This window comes from Bufo bufo, chromosome 2, assembly GCF_905171765.1.
Source record: "Bufo bufo chromosome 2, aBufBuf1.1, whole genome shotgun sequence".
NCBI classification, from domain to species: Eukaryota; Metazoa; Chordata; class Amphibia; order Anura; family Bufonidae; genus Bufo; species Bufo bufo.
This window is the reverse complement of record NC_053390.1, coordinates 663,202,335-663,229,963: the sequence shown is the minus strand read 5'-3', so window position 1 is coordinate 663,229,963 and position 27,629 is coordinate 663,202,335. Positions and strand designations below refer to the sequence as shown.

General features: G+C 46.7%; 1 protein-coding gene across 2 annotated transcripts in view; it reads right to left on the bottom strand.

Moving 5' to 3' along the window:
• GUCY1A1 (guanylate cyclase 1 soluble subunit alpha 1) overlaps nucleotides 1-27,629 on the bottom strand; it is a 109,715-nt gene that overhangs the window by 39,629 nt on the left and 42,457 nt on the right. For both annotated transcript variants that reach the window (XM_040418578.1, XM_040418579.1), the window contains exons 3-4: nucleotides 20,336-20,439; nucleotides 12,837-13,540 (exon numbers count right to left, since the gene is read on the bottom strand). In XM_040418578.1, coding sequence (XP_040274512.1) covers nucleotides 12,837-13,540; nucleotides 20,336-20,439 — 808 coding nt within the window. The remainder of the gene's footprint in view (nucleotides 1-12,836; nucleotides 13,541-20,335; nucleotides 20,440-27,629) is intronic.

Here is a 27,629-nt window from a genome sequence, read left to right as displayed (position 1 = left end):
ACGTTCGTGTGCATGAGGCCTAAGTTGCACCTGCCCATAAGAAGCACCTAGGTTTTAGAGGAGAAGAATAAGAAACTAATATTTTTCATTATACCTCAAATCAGACCCCCCAATGTTAATCAGTCTTCAGCTCAGAGCCCCAATCAGACCTTCAATGTTAATAAGACCTCCAATAAGACCTCAGATCAGATCCCCAATGTTAATAAGACCCCAATAAGACCTCAGATCAGACGCCCAATGTTAATAAGACCCTCAATCAGACCTCAGCTCACCTACTATATCACTGTACTCATGTTCCCTTAGGGCTCTTTCACACTTGCGTTGTTGTGTTCCGGCATAGAGTTCCGTCGTCGGGGCTCTATGCCAGAAGAATCCAGATCAGGATTATCCTAATGCATTCTGAATGGAGAGAAATCCGTTCAGGATGCATCAGGATGTCTTTAGTTCCGGACCGGAATGTTTTTTGGCCGGAGAAAATACCGCAGCATGCTGCGCTTTTTGCTCCAGCCAAAAATCCTGAACACTTGCCGCAAGGCCGGATCCGGAATTAATGCCCATTGAAAGGCATTTATCTGGATCCGGCCTTAAGCTAAACGTCGTTTCGGCGCATTACCATGGCTGCCGGGACGCTAAATTCCTGTTTTCCAAGGTAAAGTGTAGTGGGGAGCGGGGGAGCAGTATACTTACCGTCCGTGCGGCTCCCGGGGCACTTCAGAGTGACGTCATCCATGCACATGGGGCATCCTGACGTCATTCTGGAGCGCCCCGGGAGCCGAACGGACTGTAAGTATACTGCTCCCCCGCTCCCCACTACTACTATGGCAACCAGGACTTTCCAATAGCGTCCTGGCTGCCATAGTAACACTGAACGCATTTTGAAGACGGATCCATTCTTCAAATGCTTTCAGTTCACTTGCGTTGTTACGGATCCGGCGGGCACCTCCGGCAAATGGAGTGCACGACGGATCCGGACAACGCAAGTGTGAAAGAAGCCTTAGATAAGGCAGAAATTATATCTTCAGCAGAACTCTATGCATGGGGGTTCATACACAGCAGGGTCAGACTGGGAACTTAAAGTGGCTGTGGAAAAAAAAACTAAAAGTGGCCCCATGTTGTAGACAGGTCTAAACTGACAGAAAGTGGGGCAGCGCAAATAGGCAGGGCCAGCCTAAGTAGATGCAGCCAAAACAAATAGGGTCAGCAATACCACAGAGCAGTACAAAATACTGCCCCAGAAGCTGTCCATCTATGGTGACAATCAATCACTGCCATGTTCTGTCCTCCTCCTCTTACAATTGTCTCTAACTGAGGCCGAATAGATCAGACGAGTTTATTACTGTAGTGCAGCGGACGGCGTCATAGCAACCAATGACGCCGTGCGCTCCTGCTGTCAGCAGGATGCCAGGCCGTGTTCCACGGCCGTGTGCATTCGTCCTAAGAAATGGAGCAGAGAGCTTAGGTGAGACGAAGGCAGAGCACCAAGCCAGCCATACCTTCAGCATGCTGCCTGGAATTCCCCTATTGCAGTATGCTCCAAGTGGCCAAGAAAAGAAGAAAAAAATAAAATACCTGAATGCCATTCCAAGTCGTCATCTCCAGAGCAGGCGACGGGTCTTTTCCAGTATGTGGCCTGAGACACTAGTTTCCCTGTTAGAGTTGTCACAATACAAAAATTTCGATTCAGTTTCGATACCAAGAAAAAGTACTGCGATACTCGATACCATGGAATTTTTTTTTATTCTATTACTTAAAAAAAATAAAAACGTTGAAATTGCCTTTTTCTGAGAGCCATAATTAGTATTTTTTTTTTAGTCTACAGAGCTGTATATGGGCTTTTTTTTTTGCAGGATAAACGGTAGTTTTTATTGGTACCATATTTGGGGTACATACAACTTTTTGATCACTGTTATTCAACTTTTTTGGGGGGACAAGGTGACAAAAATTGTGTTTTTATAGTTTTTTTCTATTACCTTGCCCTCATATTCTCCCCGCTTCCTCCCTCCATGACACTTCCCCATTGAGCCACTGCGTGATTTCATTGGTGGCAGTGGCCAGTTGCGTCACAGTGAGGAGGGAGGGACACTCTCCCTCCTTCTCCACTATGCGGCCGCTTTTGAGAACACGGCATACACTGCACTTTGTGCACGGCATGTTCTCTAATAGTTTTGCAAAAATACCAAACCCGGTATCGTATCGAACCGGGTATCAAAGTATCAAAAAAGTATTGATACTTCGATACCCAGTGCAACCCTAGTCTGTGTGCCATTTGTACACTGCCTCTTATAGTGGCTTTTGGCCTATGAAGATGAACACCAGGGCCGCACCCAGTGGCGTATCCAAGCTATGGCAGCCATGGCTAGTGCCATAGGCGCCAAGCGGGGGGGGCGACCAGGGCCGATCCTACACGGGGTGCAGTGGGTGCCCGGGCCCCGCACCCCAGCGCTGCGGCCCTGGTGACAAGTGGGGGCGGCCGCCGGGCCGCGGCCGGCGGCAGGGCAGAGCAGGAGATGAGCGCCTCCATTGCGGAAGCGCTCATCTCCATAGTCATCTGTATTGCCGTCCTCAGGACGGCAATACAGATGCCTGTCTGTGCTGCGGCAGAGGAGGGAGAGGTGTGTCCCCTCCTGTTCCTCTGATAGGCTGCCGGCTTAGTGCTGGCAGCCTATCAGAGGCCGGTGATGGCGCGATGACGTCATCGCGTCGCCTGAGCCGTATAGCGAGGGACACACAGACGGAAGAGGTGGCCTGCATCGCATCGCATTGCTGGAGGTAAGTATAAGTGTATTATTTTTTTTTATTTTTTTATATAGGTACAATACTGGGCTGGCACATGATAAGGGGGGCTACTGGGCTGGCACATAAGGGGGGCTACTGGGCTGGCACATAAGGGGGGACTACTGGGCTGGGCTGGCACATGATAAGGGGGGCTACTGGGCTGGCACATGATAAGGGGGGACTACTGGGCTGGCACATGATAAGGGGGGACTACTGGGCTGGCACATGATAAGGGGGGACTACTGGGCTGGCACATGATAAGGGGGGCTACTGGCACATGATATGGGGGGCTACTGGCACATGATATGGGGGCACTCTGGCTACTGGCACATGATATGGGGGCACTCTGGCTACTGACACATGATATGGGGGGGCTCTGGCTACTGACACATGATATGGGGGGGCTCTGGCTACTGGCACATGATGGTGGGGGGGGGGGCTCTGGCTACTGGCACATGATATGGGGGGGGCTCTGGCTACTGGCACATGATATGGGGGGCTACTGGCACATGATAAGGGGGGCTACTGGCACATGATAAGGGGGGCTACTGGCACATGATAAGGGGGCTACTGGCACATGATAAGGGGGGCTACTGGCACATGATAAGGAGGGCTACTGGCACATAGGGGGGCTACTGGCACATAAGGGGGGCTACTGGCACATGATATGGGGGGGCTCTGGCTACTGGCATATGATATGGGGGGCTCTGGCTACTGGCACATGATGGTGGGGGGGCTCTTATTTCTGGCACATGATTGGGGGCACTCTGGCTACTGGCACATGATATGGGGGGCTCTGGCTACTGACACATGATATGGGGGGGGCTCTGGCTACTGACATGATATGGGGGGGCTCTGGCTACTGGCACATGATGGTGGGGGGGCTCTTATTACTGGCACATGATTGGGGGCATCTATGGGGGCACATCTTACTGCAGATTATTGGGGGGCACTATAGGGGCATCTACTGAGGCTAAAAAAGAAGATATTTTATATGGGGGCTCTGTATAGGGGCATTTTATACTGGGACACATTATGGTGGGTACTATGGGGAAGGGGGGGGGGCACTATGGGGGTCATCTACGGGGGCACTGAGAAGGGGTATTTTATATTGGCACATTATGGGAACATTAGCTCAACTGGGGGCATTACAAATGTTTTGCATATTATAAGGAGAATTATTACTACTGGGGGGGCATTATGGTGGGCTTTATTACTCCCCCATGGTATGACCCCCTAGTAGCAGCACCAGCCTCTCCCTGCTCTGCTATCCCTCTGCCCTTTCTCCAAATCCTTATTATGAAATCTTTCTCATTAGGTTAAAGCACAACATCAGCTCCGCCGAGCCCCCGGCCAAAGTGTTGAAGTGGCGTCCGAGATCCCCAAGGGCCAAGTCAAGTAACTGTAAGTTTTTATGGGGGTTCTACAAAAGAGCTATCGTGTTTTTTTTTTTGTTAAGGTTATCTGAAAGATGGGTTTAAAATATTTTGACAGGGGCGCAGTTTCAGTGCTTGCCATAGGCGCCATTTTCACTAGATACGCCTCTGGCCGCACCACAATATTCAACTTCCTGAGAACAGCTATACAATTGAACTCAGAAGGGCATCTGCGGCCTCCGGCCAGGTACATAAGTACCTGATGTTCCCAGTGTTAATTACCACTGAGAGCATCAGATCATTATGTACCCAGCCAGTGTCAGTGAGGGGGGCTCAGGCAGCCCACGGAGCATCAGCCCCTGAGAAATTTCCCTATGGGGTCTATGGCCAGTCTGCTCCTGATACAAAGAAACAAGAAGTGAAGCATGGCGTGGATGGGGTTGAGAGCTGCCAGGAGGGATTTAAAGGGGTTTTCCACGATAAGATAAAAAGGTAGCCTTCAGTTCTACCTGCAGAAAGACGAGTCTCTAATAAATACCTCCTCCAAGTGCCGCTTATAACTGCATCTTCAATGCAGTCCTGTGATGCCCCCAGTCAATTTTTTCAAACTACCAGAAAAATCCTGGTCGTGGCATGCATTTATCGGTGTCATGACTGACTTTATGTATATTGCAGCCCGGAAGCATAGAAGGAAAAGAAGAAGAAACGCTTCCTCGGCAAATGCCTGCAAGAAGAGACCACTATACATGGGTCCTGGTGCTTACTGTACAATAGGGATTGAGATGCAGGTGGTAGACTTGGAGGGATAGCATGACTGGGAGGAGCTCGCACTGGATGAAGAGTCAGCACTCAGCATGACGGGGTTGGGGGGAAACGGCCACTGAAAAACATAGGAGTCCAGAGGTTTGGCCTCTGAACATCTAGCCTGTGGTGCAACATAGTATGGGATTAGAGGTAGGACCAGGTGAATTTGAAAAATTGAGTTGGGGTACCAGAACGCCCCTTTAATAAATGATAATGTAATCCTGTAGCATGCGTGCAAGCATTTTTTGTTGGTAAAATCCGGGCATTTATACCTCGCCCCAGATCCCAAGGAACATCTACTTCTGGGTGGGGTTTACAGAAATCCTATACAGTTTTGACCTAGGACAATTTTATGACTTTTTGTCTCAAAAGTCATAAAAATCCTGCCAAAGTTAGAAATGTTGCCAACTATACTGTAGTTCACAGGAAGTCAGCCACACTGGACAAAATGACCTGAATACACAGAAGATCAAACCCAGCACTGGTGGTCAGACTGGGATAACATGACACAGCTGCCCATAATGAAAAGGTTCAACAAGTAGGGATGGAAATGAACTGGGTTGAAAATAATTACATAGCTAGAATATTGCTGGAGAGTTAGGCCCCTTTCACACTGGAGAGAATTCCGCAGAAGTGCAATGCGTGAGGTGAACGCATTGCACCCGCACTGAATCCGGACCCATTCACTTCAATGGGGCTGTGTACATGAGCAGTGATTTTCACGCATCACTTGTGCGTTGCGTGAAAATTGCAGCAAGCTCTATATTGTGCGTTTTTCACGCAACGCAGGCCCCATAGAAGTGAATGGGGCTGCTTGAAAATCGCAAGCATTCGCAAGCAAGTGCGGATGCAGTGCGATTTTCACGCATGGTTGCTAGGTGACGATCTTTATTATTTTCCCTTATAATATGGTTATAAGAGAAAATAATAGCATTCTAACTCACCCCAATTTAATTCACCCCATCGACTTGATTGCGTAGCGGATCTCCTCTTCTTTCTACTTTCTTAAGGACCTGGCTAAAGGACCTTTGATGACGTCACTGGCATCCCCACGGTCGGTGCCCGTGCATTGTGGAGCGCAATTTGCAGTCTGCAGCACGTGCACGACCAGCAATGACCTTAGTGTATTTGTTTGAAATATACATGTTATTATTTATTATGTAATTTGATTGCTATGTTGATTGATTTGTAACACGCATACAGGTGATGTCCTCTGCGGACTTAGATCTATGCCCTTTTAGGGTTAACCTCACGCTCCTCCTTAAATAGGCTGGCACACCTGTCTGCGTCATACAGGTAGCCGGAAGAAGCACATTCGTGCGAAACGGCCGTTGCTGCCATTCGCCGCTCAGGCGGCTGTTTGTTGTGAAGGCTCGTCCGCCTCAGCCCTGCTATGTCTGCATGTTTTTTGCTACCGCAATAAAGAAAGAAATGAAGACACCCTGCAGCTGGTGAGTGCCGCTGATTTTTCAATTTTTTTCTTCTGGTGGATTGTATTCAATCGAAAATATACTTAAGTAGGCACCACCGCAAGCTGGCATATTATCCCGGTGTACACAGAGGACTATTTATGTGCTTATCAGCGATTTATTGGGTGTAGTGCCGCCTGAATTTTTTTTCTGTTTTGGCAATTTGCAGTCTGCAGCACGTGCACGACCAGCACACGTTCGTGTGCACACTAAGGCCTCATGCACACGAGAGTTTTTTTTCACGGTCCGCAAAAACAGGGTCCGTAGGTCCGTGATCCGTGACCGTTTTTTCGTCCGTGGGTCTTCCTTGATTTTTGGCGGATCCACGGACATGAAAAAAAAAGTCATTTTGGTGTCCGCCTGGCCGTGCGGAGCCAAACGGATCCGTCCTGAATTACAATGCAAGTCAATGGGGACGGATCCGTTTGACGTTGACACAATATGGTGCCATTTCAAACGGATCCGTCCCCATTGACTTTCAATGTAAAGTCCGGAGTCCCTTTTATACCATCAGATCGGAGTTTTCTCCAATCCGATGGTATATTTTAACTTGAAGCGTCCCCATCACCATGGGAACGCCTCTATGTTAGAATATACTGTCGGATATGAGTTAGATCGTGAAACCTCATTTCCGACAGTATATTCTAACACAGAGGCGTTCCCATGGTGATGGGGACGCTTCTACTTAGAATATACTACAAACTGTGTACATGACTGCCCCCTGCTGCCTAGCAGCATCCGATCTCTTACAGGGGGCCGTGATCAGCACAATTAACCCCTCAGGTGCCGCACCTGAAGGGGTTAATTGTACTATCATATCCCCCTGTAAGAGATCAGGGCTGCCAGGCAGCAGGGGGCAGACCCCCCCCCCCTCCCCAGTTTGAATATCATTGGTGGCCAGTGCGGCCCCCCCCCCCCCCTTCCTCCCTCCATTGTAATAAATCGTTGGTGGCACAGTGTGCGCCCCCCCCCCCCCCTTCCTCCCTCTATTGTAATAATTCGTTGGTGGCACAGTGTGCCCCCCCCTTCCTCCCTCTATTGTAATAATTCGTTGGTGGCACAGTGTGCGCCCCCCCCCTTCCTCCCTCTATTGTAATAAATCGTTGGTGGCAATTATTGGCCCCCCTCCCTCTATAGCATTAACAACATTGGTGGCCAGTGTGCGGCCTCCCATCTTGCGCCCCCCCCCCCCCGATCATTGGTGGCAGCGGGTTACTAGCAATAGTACAAGATTCATACTTACCTGGGAGCTGTGATGTTCGTGTCCGGCCGGGAGCTCCTCCTACTGGTAAGTGACAGTTCATTTAGCAATGCGCCGCACAGACCTGTCACTGTCACTTACCAGTAGGTGGAGCTCCCGGCCGGACACGAACATCGCAGCAGCAGGTAAGTATGACTCTTCAACTATTGTACTATTGCTAAGTAACCATGGCAACGAGGACTGTAGTAGCGTCCTGGTTGCCATGGTTACCGATCGGAGCCCCAGCGATTAAACTGGGACTCCGATCGGAACTCCGCTGCCACCAATGATGGGGGGGGGGGAGATGGGAGGCCGCACACTGGCCACCAACGTTGTTAATGCTATAGAGGGAGGGGGGGGGGCAATGGGGGGCGCACACTGTGCCACCAACGATTTATTACAATAGAGGGAGGAAGGGGGGGGGGGGCGCACACTGTGCCATCAACGAATTATTACAATGGAGGGAGGGAGGGGGGGGGGCGCACACTGTGCCACCAACGAATTATTACAATAGAGGGAGGGGGGGGGGGGCCGCACTGGCCACCAATGATATTCAAACTGGGGAGGGGGGGGAGGGTCTGCCCCCTGCTGCCTGGCAGCCCTGATCTCTTACAGGGGGATATGATAGTACAATTAACCCTTTCAGGTGCCGCACCTGAAGGGGTTAATTGTGCTGATCACGGCCCCCTGTAAGAGATCGGGTGCTGCCAGGCAGCAGGGGGCAGTCTTGTACACAGTTTGTAGTGTATTCTAACTAGAAGCGTCCCCATCACCATGGGAACGCTTCTGTGTTAGAATATACTGTCGGTTCTGAGTTTTCACGAAGTGAAAACTCAGCTTTGAAAAAGCTTTATGCAGACGGATCTTCGGATCCGTCTGTATAAAAACTAAACTACGGCCACGGATCACGGACACGGATGCCAATCTTGTGTGCATCCGTGTTCTTTCACGGACCCATTGACTTGAATGGGTCCGTGAACCGTTGGCCGTGAAAAAAATAGGACAGGTCATATTTTTTTCACGGCCAGGAAACACGGATCACGGATGCGGCTGCAAAACGGTGCATTTTCCGATTTTTCCACGGACCCATTGAAAGTCAATGGGTCCGCGAAAAAAAACTGAAAACGGCACAACGGCCACGGGTGCACACAACGGTCGTGTGCATGAGGCCTTAGTCTTATGTCCAATAAAATGCTGGAGTGCTGTAACAGCAAATACAGGGGCCACAAAGTCTTAGAAATGTGCAGGTAAGGAATACAAACACTACAGGATTTTTGTTTCTTACTAGAGCCATCCTTTAACCATAAAAAGTAAAAGATAGTATGCTACCATAGTTAATGATGTGACATACAGTTTCATCAGGTGCTGTGCTATATCCTATCTTAACATGTCAAACGAAATGCCATCAGCTTTTCAGCAGTGATTTCTGCCAGGAGACAAATAATCACTTGTCTAGAGAATAAACTGTTCCAAAAACTGGAATGCTGCTACAAAACATTCATTATGAGTGAGAAGAATATTTGCATTTTCTGACTAGCAGTCATGTAACGTCATTTTCATAAATCTATTTAATAACTTATACCCCCCCCAAAAAAAAAAATCTGCATACATTTTAATAAACCTAGAAAAGAAAGTCCTTTTCAGCTTTACAAAAAAATAAAAAATCTGTCACATTTCATTACGGCCTGTATGTATCAAATCTAATGAGGTGCTGAATTATAGTTTTAATGATCAGTACTGCAATGAACCGTGAAACTCAGCAGAGCCGTATTACTTTGGCAAGGAATTAAGAGTAAAGTTGCCACTTAACATTCACATATTCCATATACTGTCTACACCATCTACAAATTTGTGCCTTCCCTACACAAGTATTTTTAGTTAAAAACAACTCACTATAATTATTTTTTAATAAAAAGTGGTGAGTAATGAATGAAGGAAGTATAGCTTCTGTGATAAGGTGGACAATACGGGAAGGTGTGTATATCCCACTCAGATACCTCAGCTGGGTGGGATAGCTAAAATCCGGGATGCAATAGTCTCAGCAGCATGTAGGTTACTGAGACAAGGTTGTTTTTGGTATATTCTGGGCTGGATTTTAGCTGGACTGGCAGATGGAACTGGAAGTGGGATCTGCCAATCCACACCCTTCTAGGACGGGTGTTCCTTTGGTCCAGAGAGGATCGCAGGTGAGGTCTGCGATAATTAGACTGAGATAAAGCACCTCCCAGGGTGTCAGTTAGGGGGAGTGTGTTATCCGGGAACAGACACCTGCAAAGATTTGAGTGGTCTCAGCCGGGTAGGCTAAGGGACCATGAGGCTAAGTGACACTCTGTAATTTAGGGGATGCAGTAACGCCTGCGGTACAAGGGACACAAGGCCAGAGTCGGGAGGACTGCTGGGCCACAATCCCCCAAAGGGACTTGTATTTGTACAGCCTGTGGGCTGGAGAACTGTTTGGCTGGGAAAGCCAGGCCTTATGCCAGGTATGAATTGTAACCTGTGGTTTAGTCAGGGCTTTAGTTAATGTGTTTAGGTAGAGCCCAGACGGACAGGCTTTTGTTTTGTACTGTTTTCGTTGGTGCTTCTGTCGCAATAAAGCACATTTTTGATATGAAAAATAAGTGGTCTGAGAAGAAGTCTGTAACCGTGACCCTGGAAAGAGATATAACCCTCACACTTCCTAAGACAAGATATCAATATGGACTGTTTTTGCTCTTATACAGACGTAGCAGGGCTAGCACTCCAGGTCTTAACTTATCCCGTTATCTTGAGACAAAAGCCATTGAAAAGCAATTAAAGGTGTTTGCTTAGATTAGATAACACAACTCAGAAATCTCAAAACAGGAGTGTTAACTCTACTCCATCCGTAAATATCATTTATAAGGCTGTAAAAAACAGACCTACAGTAATGGTGATCAGTCTGAAATATCGTGGGGCCTCGCAAATGCCAACCTTAAAGGGTCTGTGCAGCAAAATATATTGATGAACAATCCTCAGGATGCTGCTTCCTCTTCATTATACTACGCATCGTCTTCCTATTCATTACACTATGCGTCGTCTTCCTTGGGTATTTGGGGGCAGCCAATAGCAGCCCTGATAGTGGCTGCTCTCCCCCCATCGCCAGATGTTTTGATCCGCATGACAGGGAGATGCAGCGGCACCTGTGCAAGGATCCAAAGCTACACGGATGCCGGGGAACAGGTATACGAGGGACCTGGGCATTGCGGGGGATCTTTTAGACTTCGGATAACCCCTTTAAGGGTTAAAAGTGAGATTAGACCTGGATGATGGCACATTTATTATGTCACATTTACAATGTCGCAAATGTGCACCATTTTATAAATTTGGTGCAGGTACACGGACAGTCTTAAAGGCTATGTACACCTTTGGGGGCATTTTTTTTATTATTGCATTATACTTATTTTGAGCTAAAAAAATACCATTTTTTCAATTAGTCTTTATTATCGATATGGAATCCTTTTTTGTGTACATAGCTGACATGCTCTACTAGCTGCCTGTGGATTTTTTGTCCTTTCCGTCATCTGAGGAGCAGACGGTCTTCTTATCTCTGCTCTCTCACATCATAAACACTCATTAAAGCTCAATACTTATCTTACTGTATATGTGGCTTAAAGAGGACCTTTCGAGGGTCCAGACATTATAAAATAAGTAGCACGTTATGTAGGGCATAAAGCAGGGATCTAATAGCGCTTACTATTTTTCCTGGGTGGAGCTCCGTTCGCCTGCTGTGCCCCTGTGAAATTCTCCCGCCTGGTATGCTAGTTAATAGCATCAGAACAGGGAGGAGGAGACGCCAGGGTTTCTCAATGGGCGTCTCCTTCTCGCCGGCTGGGCTGCGGTCTAATCACATTGGAGAGCGTCACAGCCAGGGAGAACGTGATTTTTTTTTCTCCCTAGCTGTGACGCTCTCCGCTGTCATTGGACCGCGCTGCAGCCAGGGAGAAGGAGACGCCCATTGAGAAACCCTGGCAAAAGGGTAATTAGATGATCAGCACAAAGTGAAAGTGAAAGTATCAGTCACACAGTTAAGAAAAACAATTAACCTTTGACGACTGAACACCTCAATATTTTTAATAAAGGCCAATTGAAAATATGATTTTTACCCAAAAATAAGTTAAATGCAATCAGAAAAAAAAATGACTCCAAAGGTGTACAACAAAAACGGTATAGTCTAAGTGTATGCCTTCTAAAAGTTGCCGTAGTTTCACAGAGGTGCATTTAGGCCATGCCCCTTTGCCATGGGGCAACAAGGGATAATTAAAAAGAAAAGTATATTGAAAATTGCTTGTTTAAATTCACAGAAAACCCAAAAAGCTTATCATACAGGTAAAGATTTTCTCAGGAAACAGATAAAACAAAGGGGGACATTTATCAAATTAGATATGTCAGTCAAAAAATTTGTCCATGTGCCAGAATTTTTTCTGTGCACCGAAAATTTTGGCTGAGCACCCAAAAAAATGTATAGTCTATGTTTACGCCATCTAAAAGTTGCCATAGTTTCACGGAGATTCATTTAGGCCATGGCCCTTTGTAATGGGGCAACATTGCAACTTAAGGGCTCAACCCGTATTAAGCTATTTTTTTAATTCTTTTTCTATATATATGAGTGGATCATAGGAGTATATGCTACTTTGCATAGTACCCACTTCCAAAACGGCTTAGGACAGCTCTATACACCGCCCCTTTGTGTCAGTGACTGCTAGGAGGAAGTCTCTTTCTAGCATAGTGATGTGAAGCCGGTACGTCACCGGCAGTAAACAAACAGACTTTGGGCTGCACGATGGATAGGTCATCAGTATTTAAGTCTCGGAAAACCCCTTTAAGGCTACTTAATGACTGAATTTTGCACAGAATTATATTACAAAAGTGAAAGCTACATCTAAAGAGTATAACATCCTATTAAATCCTATATGAACAGATAAGATCATGTAACAAATTATATAAGCTATTTTTAATTAGCTACCATTTTATTCATAGCAATTGTTAATAAGTGCAGCACTTTCATCGACTAAACCTTATTATAAGGATTAGTTCATAATATAAGTGCTATATTTTCATCAAAAGATGCAGTTGAAAAAGTTAATGGGAAGTTGCAGAGGTAAAGCCAACACCCGTAGTAAGTATAAGGTAAAATATTACTATGTGTCTCACCTTTGATGAATTCTCAATTGTGTTCTCTGATCTTTTAACTCTTATAGTGAATTGCATATTCAACATAGTCATTATCCCACTGAACGTACTGCTTATTTTTGGAGAAAGGATTTCAAAGTATTCCTCAAAGTTAGATTTTCCAGGAATTTCCTTTCTGTTTAGAAGTCTCTTAACTCCATCACCAACCTGTAACATATTCATGTCTGTATCAAACATGAAATGAAAAGGAAAGGTCTTGCAAAAGATGGAGGCTGGAATGACAACATATGATTGTGGTTTGCAAGGAGATAAAGAAGGTTTTGTATTTTTGATGTGCACAGAATACAATATATAAGGTTCCTTGATAAAGTCACTTCCATCGTTGACACGTTGTGGAACCAACTTCACTTCCACTTTAGTTTCATACAAAGTATATGCTGCTGCCTTAATTATTCCAGGTAGAATGAGATTAGTAATGTTGTTAGGAAAAAAATAATATACGTTTAGGAACTCTGGATCTTTTTCAAGGCACAGAATTGACCCTTCTTGAAGACCACCACCATCTTGTGGTCGGGATTGCCCACACTGCTTCAAGTGGGTGCTAAAACTGTTCAAAAAATCTTTTAACGTCCCTCCAACAACCTCCAAAACATGTTCATCTTCTTCATAACATATTTTGAAGAGCTCCTCACCTAGAGATGCTTTAATATCTTCTACAGGAATACCTAGAATGAGAAATTTTTTTAAAGAAGGTAAGATTAAATGCAATAGCTATTGTTCGTTTTAACAGTCATGAAGAAGGACATAATCAAAACAATCAACATCTTTTTGTAATAAATACAACCCCAGTGATCAGCTAAAGGTGGCCACACACATTAGATCAGTGATGCCCAACCTACGGAAGCTGTGTCATGCGGTGCAACTCCCTGGAAAAAGTCTAAGGCGTACCAATACGCCTTAGGCCTCATTCACAAGGGCGTTGCGGGAAAATGTGCGGGTGCGTTGCGGGAACACCCACGATTTTTCCGCGCGAGTGCAAAACACTGTAATGCGTTTTGCACTCGCGTGAGAAAAATCACGCATGTTTGGTACCCTCACAGAAGTTCGGGCTTGGGATCGGTGTTCTGTAGATTGTATTATTTTCCCTTATAACATGGTTATAAGGGAAAATAATAGCATTCTGAATACAGAATGCAAAGTAAAATAGCGCTGGAGGGGTTAAAAAATTTTTTTAACTCACCTTAGTCCACTTGATAGCGCAGCCGGCATCTCCTTCTGTATTCTTTCTTTAGGACCTGGGTAGAGGACCTTTGATGACGTCACTCCGGTCATCACATGATCCATCACCATGGTAAAAGATCATGTGACGTACCATGTGATGACCGGAGTGACATCATCAAAGGTCCTGTAACTGTATTTAATGCTCACCACAGGTCCTATTCAACAAAGTAGACACAAGGAGATGCCGGGCTACGCGAGCAAGTGAATTAAGGTGAGTTAAATTATTTTATTTATTTTTTTAACCCCTCCAGCGCTATTTTACTTTGCATTCTGTATTCAGAATGCTATTATTTTCCCTTATAACCATGTTATAAGGGAAAATAATAATGATCGGGTCTCCATCCCGATCGTCTCCTAGCAACCGTGCGTGAAAATCGCACCGCATCCGCACTTGCTTGCGGATGCTTGCGATTTTCACGCAACCCCATTCACTTCTATGGTGCCTGCGTTGCGTGAAAAACGCAGAATATAGAGCAAGCTGCGATTTTCACGCAACGCATAAGTAATGCGTGAAAATCACCGCTCATCTGAACAGCCCCATAGAAATGAATGGGTCGGTATTCAGTGCGGGTGCAATGCATTCAACTCACGCATCGCATCCGCGCGGAATACTCGCTCGTGTGAAAGGGGCCTTAGACTTTTCCCTCACATTCATCAGCGCAGTGAGCGCTGTGAACGGCACAGGTAGCGCAGCGATGCTGCCTGTGCCTGAAATAACCAATGGCAAAGCTCCTTACAGCAAAGAGATTTGTAATTTTTTGGAATAGGCGTGCGCCGGAGCGAAACAGGTCTGGTCAGGCAGGGGAAGCTGACGGAAGCTTAAAGGAGGAGGGGCCGGCTCCAGGGGTGGCTGTAGAAAAGAGAGTGGGGCGCGCTGAGAAACAGGACAGGGCCACTGGAGAGGTAAGTATCCGTGGACTCGTGTGACTGGTCCCCGGTGACCCTGCTCCCCCCTCCTACTATCACCTCACTAGTGACCCTGCTCCCCTCTCCTCCTGTCATCCCACTAGTGACCCTGCTCCCCTCTCCTCCTGTTACCCCACTAGTGACACTGCTCCCCCCTCCTCCTGTCACCTCACTAGTGACACTGCTCCCCCCTCCTCCTGTCACCTCACTAGTGACCCTGCTCCTCCCTCCTCCTGTCACCTCACTAGTGACCCTGCTCCCCCCTCCTCCTGTCACCTCACTAGTGACACTGCTCCCCCCTCCTCCTGTCACCTCACTAGTGACCCTGCTCCTCCCTCCTCCTGTTACCCCACTAGTGACACTGCTCCCCCCTCCTCCTGTCACCTCACTAGTGACCCTGCTCCTCCCTCCTCCTGTTACCTCACTAGTGACACTGCTCCCCCCTCCTACTATCACCTCACTAGTGACCCTGCTCCCCCTCCTCCTGTCATCTCACTAGTGACCCTGCTCCCTCCTCCTCCTGTCACCCCACTAGTGACCCTGCTCCCCTCTCCTCCAGTTACCCCACCAGTGACCCTGCTTTCACCTCCTCCTGTCACCCCACTAGTGACCCTGCTCCTCCCTCCTCCTGTCACCTCACTAGTGACCCTGCCCCCCCTCCTCCTGTAACCCCACTAGTGACCCTGCTCTCCCCTCCTCCTGTCACCTCACTAGTGACCATGCTCCCCCCTCCTCCTGTCACCCCACTAGTGACCCTGCTCCCCCCTCCTCCTGTCACCTCACTAGTGACCATGCTCCCCCCTCCTCCTGTCACCCCACTAGCGACCCTGCTCCCCCCTCCTCCTGTCACCTCACTAGTGACCCTGCTCCCCCCTCCTCCTGTCACCCCACTAGGGACCCTGCTCCCCCCTCCTCCTGTCACCCCACTAGTGACCCTGCTCCCACCTCCTCCTGTCACCTTACTAGTGACCCTGCTCCCCCTCCTCCTGTCACCCCACTAGTGACCCTGCTCCCCCTCCTCCTGTCACCTCACTAGTAACCCTGCTCCCCCCTCCTCCTGTCACCCCACTAGTGACCCTGCTCCCCCCTTCTCCTGTCACCGCACTAGTGACCCTGCTCCCCCCTCCTCCTGTCACCTCACTAGTGACCCTGCTCCCCCCTCCTCCTGTCACCCTACTAGGGACCCTGTTCCCCCCTCCTCCTGTCACCCCACTAGTGACCCTGCTCCCCCCTCCTCCTGTCACCCCACTAGTGACCCTGCTTCCCCCTCCTCCTGTCACCCCACTAGTGACACTGCTCCCCCCTCCTCCTTTCACCCCACTAGTGACCATGCTCCCCCCTCCTCCTGTCACCTCACTAGTGACCCTGCTCCCCCCTCCTCCTGTCACCTCACTAGTGACCCTGCTCACCCTCCTCCTGTCACAACACTAGTGACCCTGCTCCCCCCTCCTCCTGTCACCCCACTAGTGACCCTGCTCCCCTCTCCTCCTGTCAACTTACAAGTGACCCTGCTTCCCCCTCCTCCATTCACCTCACTAGTGACCCTGCTCCCCCCTCCTCCTGTCACCCCACTAGGGACCCTGCCCCCCCCTCCTCCTGTCATCCCACTAGTGACCCTGCTCCCCCCTCCTCCTGTCACCTTACTAGTGACCCTGCTCCCCCGTCCTCCTGACACCCCACTAGTGACCCTGCTCCCCCTCCTCCTGTCACCTCACTAGTGCCCCTGCTCCCCCTTCTCCTGTCACCTCACTAGTGACCGTGCTCCCCCCTCCTCCTGTCACCCCACAGGGAAGAAGCTGAACAGACTCCACTGACTATGATGGGATCCGTTCAGTTTCGGTTCGGGATCCTGTCTTTTTACTGGACACAAGTGCTGCATATAAGGCTTTTTTGTCTGGTCTTTCGACAGAATCTGCAACAGAGGCTCCAAACGCAGCCTCCAACGCATATATAAAGGCCTATGTATTTTGTATTTTAGTAATGCTCACACGTGCCCCCTCACAGTGTTTGCATTTCTTTCTGGCAAAGCTACCTGGTTCTGACCTGCAAAATTTATACCAAATCTAGAGCGGCCCTCAGACAAAAAATGGTTGGGCACCACTGCACTAGATGAAAGATGGCCAAACTCTGTACTATACATTGTTGTGGAAATTTTATTAGGATGTGTATTTAATATATTGTGTATTGTCATCATGTCTCTCAGTGTCAGGGTAAACCATTGGAGTGGATATCTTCCTGTGCATGTCCTGTCACAGCTGCTGGGCGCAGAGGTCTCCAGGGGTGAAAGGTCCATGTGCTAAGCACTGGGCTGTGGGCCGAGGGAGACTGATGTGTTCAGCAGAGCAGTGTTTTGTTGGCTGATGTATGGACGCCGGCTAGGGCCCCCGCGCAAGATGCAGATTTATTGGCTTGGCGTGGATGCATTTGTTAAGAGAACAATATATAACGAGAGGAACGTGCGTTTGTTGTCTCTAGTGCGCCTGATCAGCCGCTGGAGATAATGATGTTGTCCTGTAAATAAACATGCATGAGGATCATAGTAACTTTATCTGGCATTGAGCACTGAGCAAGGCTGGATAAAGTTCGCTCCAGTGGTTATAGGATACATGTGTTTGTGAGCTGGCTATGTTCTCATCTTCCTATGTCATCACTTCCTGCATCCTTGTTATGGGACAGCCCCTTTTACACCTTTTGTGAGTAAATATAAGTGAACAGACTGAGCAGGGCGGGGCAGTTTCTCAGCAAGAATTCAACATGAAAACACCTTTGGCTGACTGCGGTTGAGATTTTTACCTTTCTTTACATAAAGACATTGGAGAGCAGATTACAACTATTAATATTTCTACAACAACATCTAATGTGTATAGGGTGTAATCATCCTCCCGAAAGCAGATGGAATTCAACTTGCCCAATCCTTTAGATCTCAAGGAAATAAGCCACCACCACAAGTCTCTGGCAGTGGCTTATTCACTCTCCCTACTGAGAACACATGCTTACCAGGCCAAGATGCGTGCACATGTGTACTGGGGGGAGGTTTGAAGGAATAGGTGTCAAACAAACCAATGTTCCACCAAACAAATGAGAGGGCCCCCCAGAGCGTTTCGCTTGGGGGACACATGGGGGCAATGGCACCTCACATATGTGTACAGTACACTATTGGGATGGCTTCCCTTTCTATCCCTCCCCCCCCCTTTTCTTGTTCTCCTGTCTCTTTTCGCGCTTTTTCTTTCAGGTTACCTCAGGCTGAGTGTTTTGATTTACCTGTGAGCCCTGGTGACAGCTGGGACCTCAGCTGGTTGGCCGCTGCTGTTGCTGAGGGGATTCAGGGACCCTGGTTGGTGGCTATCGCTGTGGCGGGAAGTGCCCGGTCGTTATATTGCAGGTGCGGCGGCGCTTCTGGGCCAGTTGTCAAGACCGGATCGTCGCCCCGCCCTCCCTCCTTGTGTTGATGCTTTTGTCGCTTTGCTTTGTTAGAGGGGCTGTGTTGCTCAGCTATTGCTGAGTGGATTTCGGTGATTAGTACTATTTCAAATGGGTTTATTTAATGATCTGTTGGTTGTAATTGTGGTTCAGTTATTTATTGAAGTATGTATTTTAAGGTTACCCTTAATAAAGCATTGCGGCCATTTTTATTCCACAACATATTGTTTGTCTTTATTTATTATTAGTTGTTAAGAAATTGTTATGTAATGAATGGTGTCATTTGCATCCATGTTCTGCAGTTTTGGCTTCTCAAACACCCTGGATTAGCTCTTGTGGTCTGTATTTCTAAATGCATTATCATATTTTAGTGACCACTTAGACAATCCATTTCAAGAATGGCTAATTTAGTACACAAATAAGATAGTATTGCATATGAGTTAAACAAGGCCTAAAGTGGCTCTGTCATCAGGATCAACCCTATTAAACCAGACATGGCTGGCAAGGCTAATCTTGCTGATTAAAACTATACATTTGTTTTGTCTGTATGTTAAATAGCTGCTGAGAAATCTGTGTTTTTATTCATATGCAAATAAAAAGTTGGAGCATCAGAAGGCAGAGTTGAATCCTTTGAGCACCGCTTTATTACACCCCCTGTGCTCTGCACACTCCCATTTCCCCTTGATTGACAGGGCTAGACATGCTGAGGGAAGAGCTGTATCCTAGCATGTACATATCCTTTACACTATGTACTATAGCTTCACCACAATGAGATCTGCTTAGAAAGCTAATGCACATATTACGGCTTTATTCACAAGCACAATTTCTGATTAGAAAGACACCAGTAATATGTGCTAGCTTTGTAAGCATAGAAGAAACATGCATCTCTATGTGGTTATGCTATAGCATGGTGGTAAGTTTATGGTTTTGCATGTAGAGAGGGGTGCTCTCAAGCAAACATTGACCTATGGAGATGTGGGGGGTACTTGGGAAGAGATGGCGACCTGTGTGGTGGTGGGGGGAGAGACGCTATGATTGACAGCTTTCCCTGTACAAACATGTAAACAGAGATTGCCGCCAATCATTGATAGGACCACCCACTGGACTCCTAAGCATACAATGAACAGAAATTCTAATGAATAAAATACAAGTTATACAAATTCTTTTTCTTCAAAACTATATATCCATCTGCTCAGCTCCTCTATAATATGATGCTTGCATTTTGGGCTCATTGTAACAGGTTTCCTTTAACGTGCCAAATACAGCTACCTACAATACATACATTAATCTGTTCTTTATCTCTGCTCAGTCATCAGTGATGCAAAGTCGGTAATTTCTGGGAGCTCTGTCTTCCTGTGATAATACTGTCGTGGTCCTCTTATCTGTCCTACTGCACAGTAGGCGCTCAATACAAATGACAGCATATGTTATTCTCGTAAACAGTCCTTTGCTGCCCTATGCCTGTACATACTCTATACAAGTCAGCAAATTTCAGCACCATGGAGGAAGGGCTTGTCTATAGAGACAATACCTTTCATAATGCAGCCCCTGGGGCAATCAACTGATTCTCCAGGGCCCCCAGGGCAATCTGCCAGGAGAAGTCATGACCAGCCAGACATTTCCTCTGCAGCAATAGGACTTACGGACAGGAGTTCTTCTCATGAGACAATCCCTTTAATAAATCAGCATGTCCCGTCCCCCCCTGTAACTGATGCTTTTTATGTTCTTCTATAAAATAAAACACAAAATGGAGCTTATCTATGAAATCTAATGTAAAATTGAAGTGAATGTTTGGCCCACAAACAGCCAGATTCCAGTTAGTTTAGTCTAGGAAATCTTTGGTAGTTGATACAGCCAACACATCTTGACCCAGTATGGTCTCTGATGGTTACATTTTGTGCAGAAAATCTTACCTGTGGCACTTGATTGGTCTACAACGAGTTTTGCAAAGTCCTCTTTCTCAGCAATTTTTCCACATACTGGTAAAGCAGGCAGCTTGAAAGTAACACACGTAGATCTGCGGACAGAACAATGAGGTGTAGTAATTAGAATCAGTACAATGAACACGTGACAAATATATGAATGTGAACATGAATGTGCCAAACTGTTCGACTGTATTATTTTACAAGTAACACTAATTGATATTAAATTAGAGTTGTTCATTTGAATTGTGTATTCCACCCTTGGCTGAAAAATATTAAAGTGAAGAAATACACGTCTGTAGGACAGAGCCCCCCAAACCCGAGAATGAAAGGGATGCAAAGCTAGTGTAGCACTGTGTCCCTTTCACAGTTTTAGCCTTGTACAGCGCTGCACTGACCACAAACTGTGTAGAGAATTGCAGCATAGCCTCATTCAAGTAAATGGGGGACATTACTAGCGTTGGGGGGAGGCACTTGGAGGACATTACTACTGGCAGGACACTGGGGGGGGACATTATTACTGGGGGGGCCATGGGGGGACATTATTACTGGGGGGCACAATATTACTGGGGGGGACATTGTGGGGATGACATTACTACTGGGAAGGCACTGTGGGGCATATTACTGCCAGCACTTGGGATAGTATAAGAGGCATTACTGGAGTCAGCAGGGAGAATTAATACTGGGGCACTATAGGGGGATTTTTTTTGTACTGGTGCATTATTATTATTATTATTATTATTATTATTATTGGGGGCATTATTATTGTTGGAGGCACTATAGGAGACATTATTAATACTGAGGGCACTATATGGACATTTTTAATTGGGGTACAATGAGGACCGTTATTGCTGAGGGCAATATAGGGGCATTTCTATTACTAAGAGCATTTCATTGACTATTTCTGGGGGCACTACACAGGCATTATTACTGCAAGCACAATGGGGTTATTATTACTATTATTACTGGGATATTTTAGGGGACATAATTATTACTGGTGCGCAATATAGGGGGCATTATCATCGCTGAATGCACTATAGGGGCATTATTACTAGTGGGTGCACTGTACAGGCATTATTAATGGAGGCATTTTAGGGGGCAATATTACTACTAGAGGGGCACTATATAGGAATTATTATTCATGGAGGCCTTTTAGGGGGCATTATTACTACTGGGGTGCAGTATATAGGCATTATTATTAATGGAGACATTTTAGGGGGCATTATTACTACTATGGGCACTATTTTCTCAGCAGTATAGTATTTGGGGGCATTGGGGACAACTGCAGACACAGTTTTGGGGGTGGCAGCAGGATGATGAAAAAGTGAGGAATCTGAGATGTCTGTGTGGCAAACTCTGCAGAGAGACAATGTGTCTGAAAACATTTATCATGGCTGTCTGAGATAAACAGAGAAAATGAGGAAAGAGGTTGTGTACGAAAGTAAAAGGTATGTAGTGCTGCATTCTCCTATATGTTTGGTAGTGCTGTGCAGGTACTATGTGGATGCTAGAGCTGGCTCGCTGCTCTAGCCCCAAAATACTATCTTATCTTGGTTCTGCTGGGACAGTGTATTGTGCTGCACTGTACTATTTGGTTCTGTTAGAGAAGTATCTAGTGTTGCACTGTGGTATTTGGTTCTGCTGGGACAGTATATTGTGCTGCACTGTGGTATTTTGTTTTGCTGGGTCAGTATATTGTATTGTGCTGGGGCAGTATACAGAACTGCACTGTGCTATTTGGTTCTGTTGCAGAAGTATATAGTGTTGCACTGTGTTATTTGGTTGCGCTGGGGCAGTATACTGCACTGCGCTATCTGGTTGTGCAGGAGCAGTATATTGTAATGCACTGTGGTATTTGGTTTTTCTGGGGTAGTATATTAAACCGCACTGTGGTATTTGGTTCTGTTGGAGTAGTATATTAAACCGCACTGTGGTATTTGGTTCTGCTCGGGCAGTATATTGTACCGCACTGAGGTATTTGGTTCTGCTCGGGCAGTATATTGTACCGCACTGTGGTATTTGGTTCTGCTCGGGCAGTATATTGTACCGCACTGTGGTATTTGGTTCTGCTTGGGCAGTATATTGTACCGCACTATGGTATTTGGTTCTGCTTGGGCAGTATATTGTACCGCACTGTGGTATTTGGTTCTGCTTGGGCAGTATACTGTGCAGCCATGGTTATCAACAGCAGGGATTTCCCAATTGTGTTGTCTTCTCCTTATTACTAACATTGTTTAGAGCAGCTGCTATCCCACTGTCGTACACCTGATCTCTGGATCAGGGGAACACCTTATTCAGCTTGGTTAATTTTTAGGAGAAGTTATTGGTTAGACTTCTTTTAAATGCTCATGCTTTCTGCTTTAGTTGCCAGGTAAAGCCTGAGCTCTGTGCATATTCACCCAGATTCCTTAGTATTCCTTGTACCCTGAGTACTGGGAGACACTGTTAGTATCAGGGAAAAGTGGCTGTTAGCGTCCATTCACACGTCCGTAAGTGTTTTGCGGATCCGGAAACCCATAGGGCAGACTTCTAAAGTGATTGGTGGCAGTCTAACCCTTTAAAGACTAGGACTTCACATCATATGAAAGACTGAAAATCACACTGCTATACCACTTCAGTTATTTCCAATTTGGGGAAAAAGTCACACGTGACCTTGCAAAAGTTCCCACTGTGTCTAACTTCTAGTGATAGCTGCAAGGTGGCTTATAATTTCCCCGGAGGGATTGATTGAAGTCACATCATAACTCCAATTTTATTGCAACTGTCAGTCATCGTGTAGCCTTAGCCATCTGATAATATATTATTGAATTTCCATCACTCTACCTTCATGCTAGAATTGAAAATGGTTTTCATGATGTTTAGGCCTCATGCACACGAACGTTTTTTTTCACGGTCCGCAAAAACAGGGTCCGTAGGTCCGTGATCCGTGACCGTTTTTTCGTCCGTGGGTCTTCCTTGATTTTTGGCGGATCCACGGACATGAAAAAAAAGTCATTTTGGTGTCCGCCTGGCCGTGCGGAGCCAAACGGATCCGTCCTGAATTACAATGCAAGTCAATGGGGACGGATCCGTTTGACGTTGACACAATATGGTGCCATTTCAAACGGATCCGTCCCCATTGACTTTCAATGTAAAGTCCGGAGTCCCTTTTATACCATCAGATCGGAGTTTTCTCCAATCCGATGGTATATTTTAACTTGAAGCGTCCCCATCACCATGGGAACGCCTCTATGTTAGAATATACTGTCGGATATGAGTTAGATCGTGAAACCTCATTTCCGACAGTATATTCTAACACAGAGGCGTTCCCATGGTGATGGGGACGCTTCTAGTTAGAATATACTACAAACTGTGTACATGACTGCCCCCTGCTGCCTAGCAGCATCCGATCTCTTACAGGGGGCCGTGATCAGCACAATTAACCCCTCAGGTGCCGCACCTGAAGGGGTTAATTGTACTATCATATCCCCCTGTAAGAGATCAGGGATCAGCAGACCCCCCCCCCCCCTCCCCAGTTTGAATATCATTGGTGGCCAGTGCGGCCCCCCCCCCCCCTTCCTCCATTGTAATAAATCGTTGGTGGCACAGTGTGCGCCCCCCCCTTCCTCCCTCTATTGTAATAATTCGTTGGTGGCACAGTGTGCGCCCCCCCCCCCCCCTTCCTCCCTCTATTGTAATAAATCGTTGGTGGCAATCATTGGCCCCCCTCCCTCTATAGCATTTTCAACATTGGTGGCCAGTGTGCGGCCACCCATCTTGCGCCCCCCCCCCCCCCCCCCCCGATCATTGGTGGCAGCGGGTTACTAGCAATAGTACAAGATTCATACTTACCTGGGAGCTGTGATGTTCGTGTCCGGCCGGGAGCTCCTCCTACTGGTAAGTGACGGTTCATTTAGCAATGCGCCGCACAGACCTGTCACTGTCACTTACCAGTAGGTGGAGCTCCCGGCCGGACACGAACATCGCAGCAGCAGGTAAGTATTAATCTTCTACTATTGTACTATTGCTAAGTAACCATGGCAACGAGGACTGTAGTAGCGTCCTGGTTGCCATGGTTACCGATCGGTGCCCCAGCGAATAAACTGGGACTCCGATCGGAACTCCGCTGCCACCAATGATGATGGGGGGGAGGGGGGGGGAGATGGGAGGCTGCACACTGGCCACCAACGTTGTTAATGCTATAGAGGGGGGGGGCAATGGGGGGCGCACACTGTGCCACCAACGATTTATTACAATAGAGGGAGGAAGGGGGGGGGGGGGGGGGGCGCACACTGTGCCACCAACGAATTATTACAATAGAGGGAGGGGGGGGGGCCGCACTGGCCACCAATGATATTCAAACTGGGGGGGGGGGGGGGGAGGGGGGGGAGGCTCTGCCTGGCAGCCCTGATCTCTTACAGGGGGATATGATAGTACAATTAACCCTTTCAGGTGCCGCACCTGAAGGGGTTAATTGTGCTGATCACGGCCCCCTGTAAGAGATCGGGTGCTGCCAGGCAGCAGGGGGCAGTCTTGTACACAGTTTGTAGTGTATTCTAACTAGAAGCGTCCCCATCACCATGGGAACGCTTCTGTGTTAGAATATACTGTCGGTTCTGAGTTTTCACGAAGTGAAAACTCAGCTTTGAAAAAGCTTTTATGCAGACGGATCTTCGGATCCGTCTGTATAAAAACTAAACTACGGCCACGGATCACGGACACGGATGCCAATCTTGTGTGCATCCGTGTTCTTTCACGGACCCATTGACTTGAATGGGTCCGTGAACCGTTGGCCGTGAAAAAAATAGGACAGGTCATATTTTTTTCACGGCCAGGAAACACGGATCACGGATGCGGCTGCAAAACGGTGCATTTTCCGATTTTTCCACGGACCCATTGAAAGTCAATGGGTCCGCGAAAAAAAACGGAAAACGGCACAACGGCCACGGGTGCACACAACGGTCGTGTGCATGAGGCCTAAGAGTGATTTCTCACCCCACCAAATCCTAATCACCTGGGATCTGGTGAAGAGAAGAGCCAGTATTTGTATTTCTATGCACAGATGACTAAGTGAATTATGAGAGTGCCCTGCGCAGCAGACAAGGCTGTCAAGAGAAGCCTTACTGCAGTCAAGTCTGAAACATCTCAGTAGAAGACAGCACAATCTCCCCACTCCAGGTATCATTTAAACACTGAAGGCCAAGGAATCCCAGGACTAAAAGGCAGCACTTGGTTGAATCATATAAGAAATGACTAGATGAGACTATTGGATGTCTTTCTACCTTCCCTGGAATGAACTTTTTAGCCAGTCACATACTTCAGCTGGCACGTTTCTTATGGGAATATCATAATATTCAAATAACAATTTCCACCAAGTTGAAGGGCGTCTGTCAGCAGATTTGTACCTATGAAACTGGCTGACCATGCTTTTGTGTGGTCCCATGTTCATATGTGCCCGCATTGCTGAGAAAAATGATGTTTTAATATATGAAAATGAGCCTCTAGGAGCAACAGGAGCGTTACCATTACTCCTACAGGACCAAAGATTGAAAACGACTGGTACGATTTACATTTGACGGTCTTGACTGCTGAGTGGTACATTTGATTTAGTAAAAGCCCTTACTTACTGTCTTTTCACACCCCCCCCCCCCCCCCCACCCACCCCAGCCACACACACACACACTGGTCTGCCCAATTACAGTTTGCTGAGGCAGGAAGGGACCATACTGTTTTGAAACAACTGTGTTTGGACTATGTGACTTTAGAGGGAGGACCTTTTGAGGTGTTGGTTTAAGGCTACAATTGAGCTACAGTCACAGTCATGATCTTGTTTTAAAGCTGCCAATATATGCTTTAAAACAATATCAGGATTCTGCTGCCGTAAAACCAGAGATACAGCCCTTAGACATGGGTCCCAGTGAGGGCTACATAAATATCAACACGAATTCTACATGTGGAATGCTTTGTTGTATGGCAGAAAGCACCACAATCCTGGTCTTGTTTTAAAGCTTACATTTTCAGCTCCAAAGCAAGATCAAGATCGCAGCTAGCCTGAGATTTTTAAAGCAGCCTTCCCCCCTCAGCTGGTTGTGATCTCAGCCAGTGTGATAATGGAGAAGGGGGTCCAGTGGTGGACTTGCTGACAGGCAGCTGGGAGAAGAGATATAGATCCTCTATTCCTGTGTAAATGTACATGTCCCAAAAGGGGGGGGGGGGGGCACCATGGGCTTCTGTGCATGTTAATAATCCCCCCATCAATCAGACAGCATACATGTTCTCTGATTAGAACATATGGAGAATTTTTTTCACCCAGAAAATGTATGAGAAGATCACGGCATCAAATAAGTCGTACCAAACACTTGTACCTCCTCCCCCCCCCTCCCCCCCCGACACAAATATCAATAGAGTTTGCATTTACACTGTCCCTATCGTGTCCATATCTGATCTTTAGCATAAAATATGCACAACACTTCTGTAGCAATACCCATTACATGCTGCAGTAATTGCAATAAGAAGTATCTAATACATCATTTTAAACAAGACAGGAAAATTAAAGAAATAGAAGTGTCGCAAAACACAAATGAACAAAACATTAGTGTCAAATAACAAAGCCAAACCACCAAAAGCACACCCCTTTTTACCCTTGTAAACTTGGCTGGTATTTTCTGGTGGGAAAGGAGGCAACTCTAGATAACACATATAATACATAAATTTGCCATCATCATAATTGTACTGACCCACAGAATAATGTTATCATGTTACTTATAGCACTCAGGGAACAGTGTAAAAATAAATCCCTCCCAAAAAATGTTGAAGTTGCTGAGTATCAACATAGTAATCAACAAAAGTTTTTTAATACATTATATGTACCAGCAAATGGTTCCTATAAAAACTACAACTGTTCCTCCAAAATTCAAGGTCTCATACAGCTAAATAGAAAAAAAAGTTATGACCTTGAGACCTCAGAGGAAGAAAAATATTACTCTGGTCTCGAGGCTAAAATCAGATATGTTACTAAGGGGTTAAAATGCACTTAAGTGAGTTGTGCGGCAGTATATTTATTTGAGACATAAAGTAAAAATCTAATATAAATAGTGATATTTTCTGAGGGCTTTTCCAACTTTCATGTGACTGCCAGGTGGTTAAATCACAGATGATTCCAGTGGACAGTGCGCAATATCTGCTGCACCACTAAGAGTTGTCTATGCATTGCTACAGAATAAGGTACTAGAAAACTACTCTCCAGCCATAACCTGAAAAATGATATTTACAGGTAAGTCAGCACCTACTGGAGGTGATTGTCTGC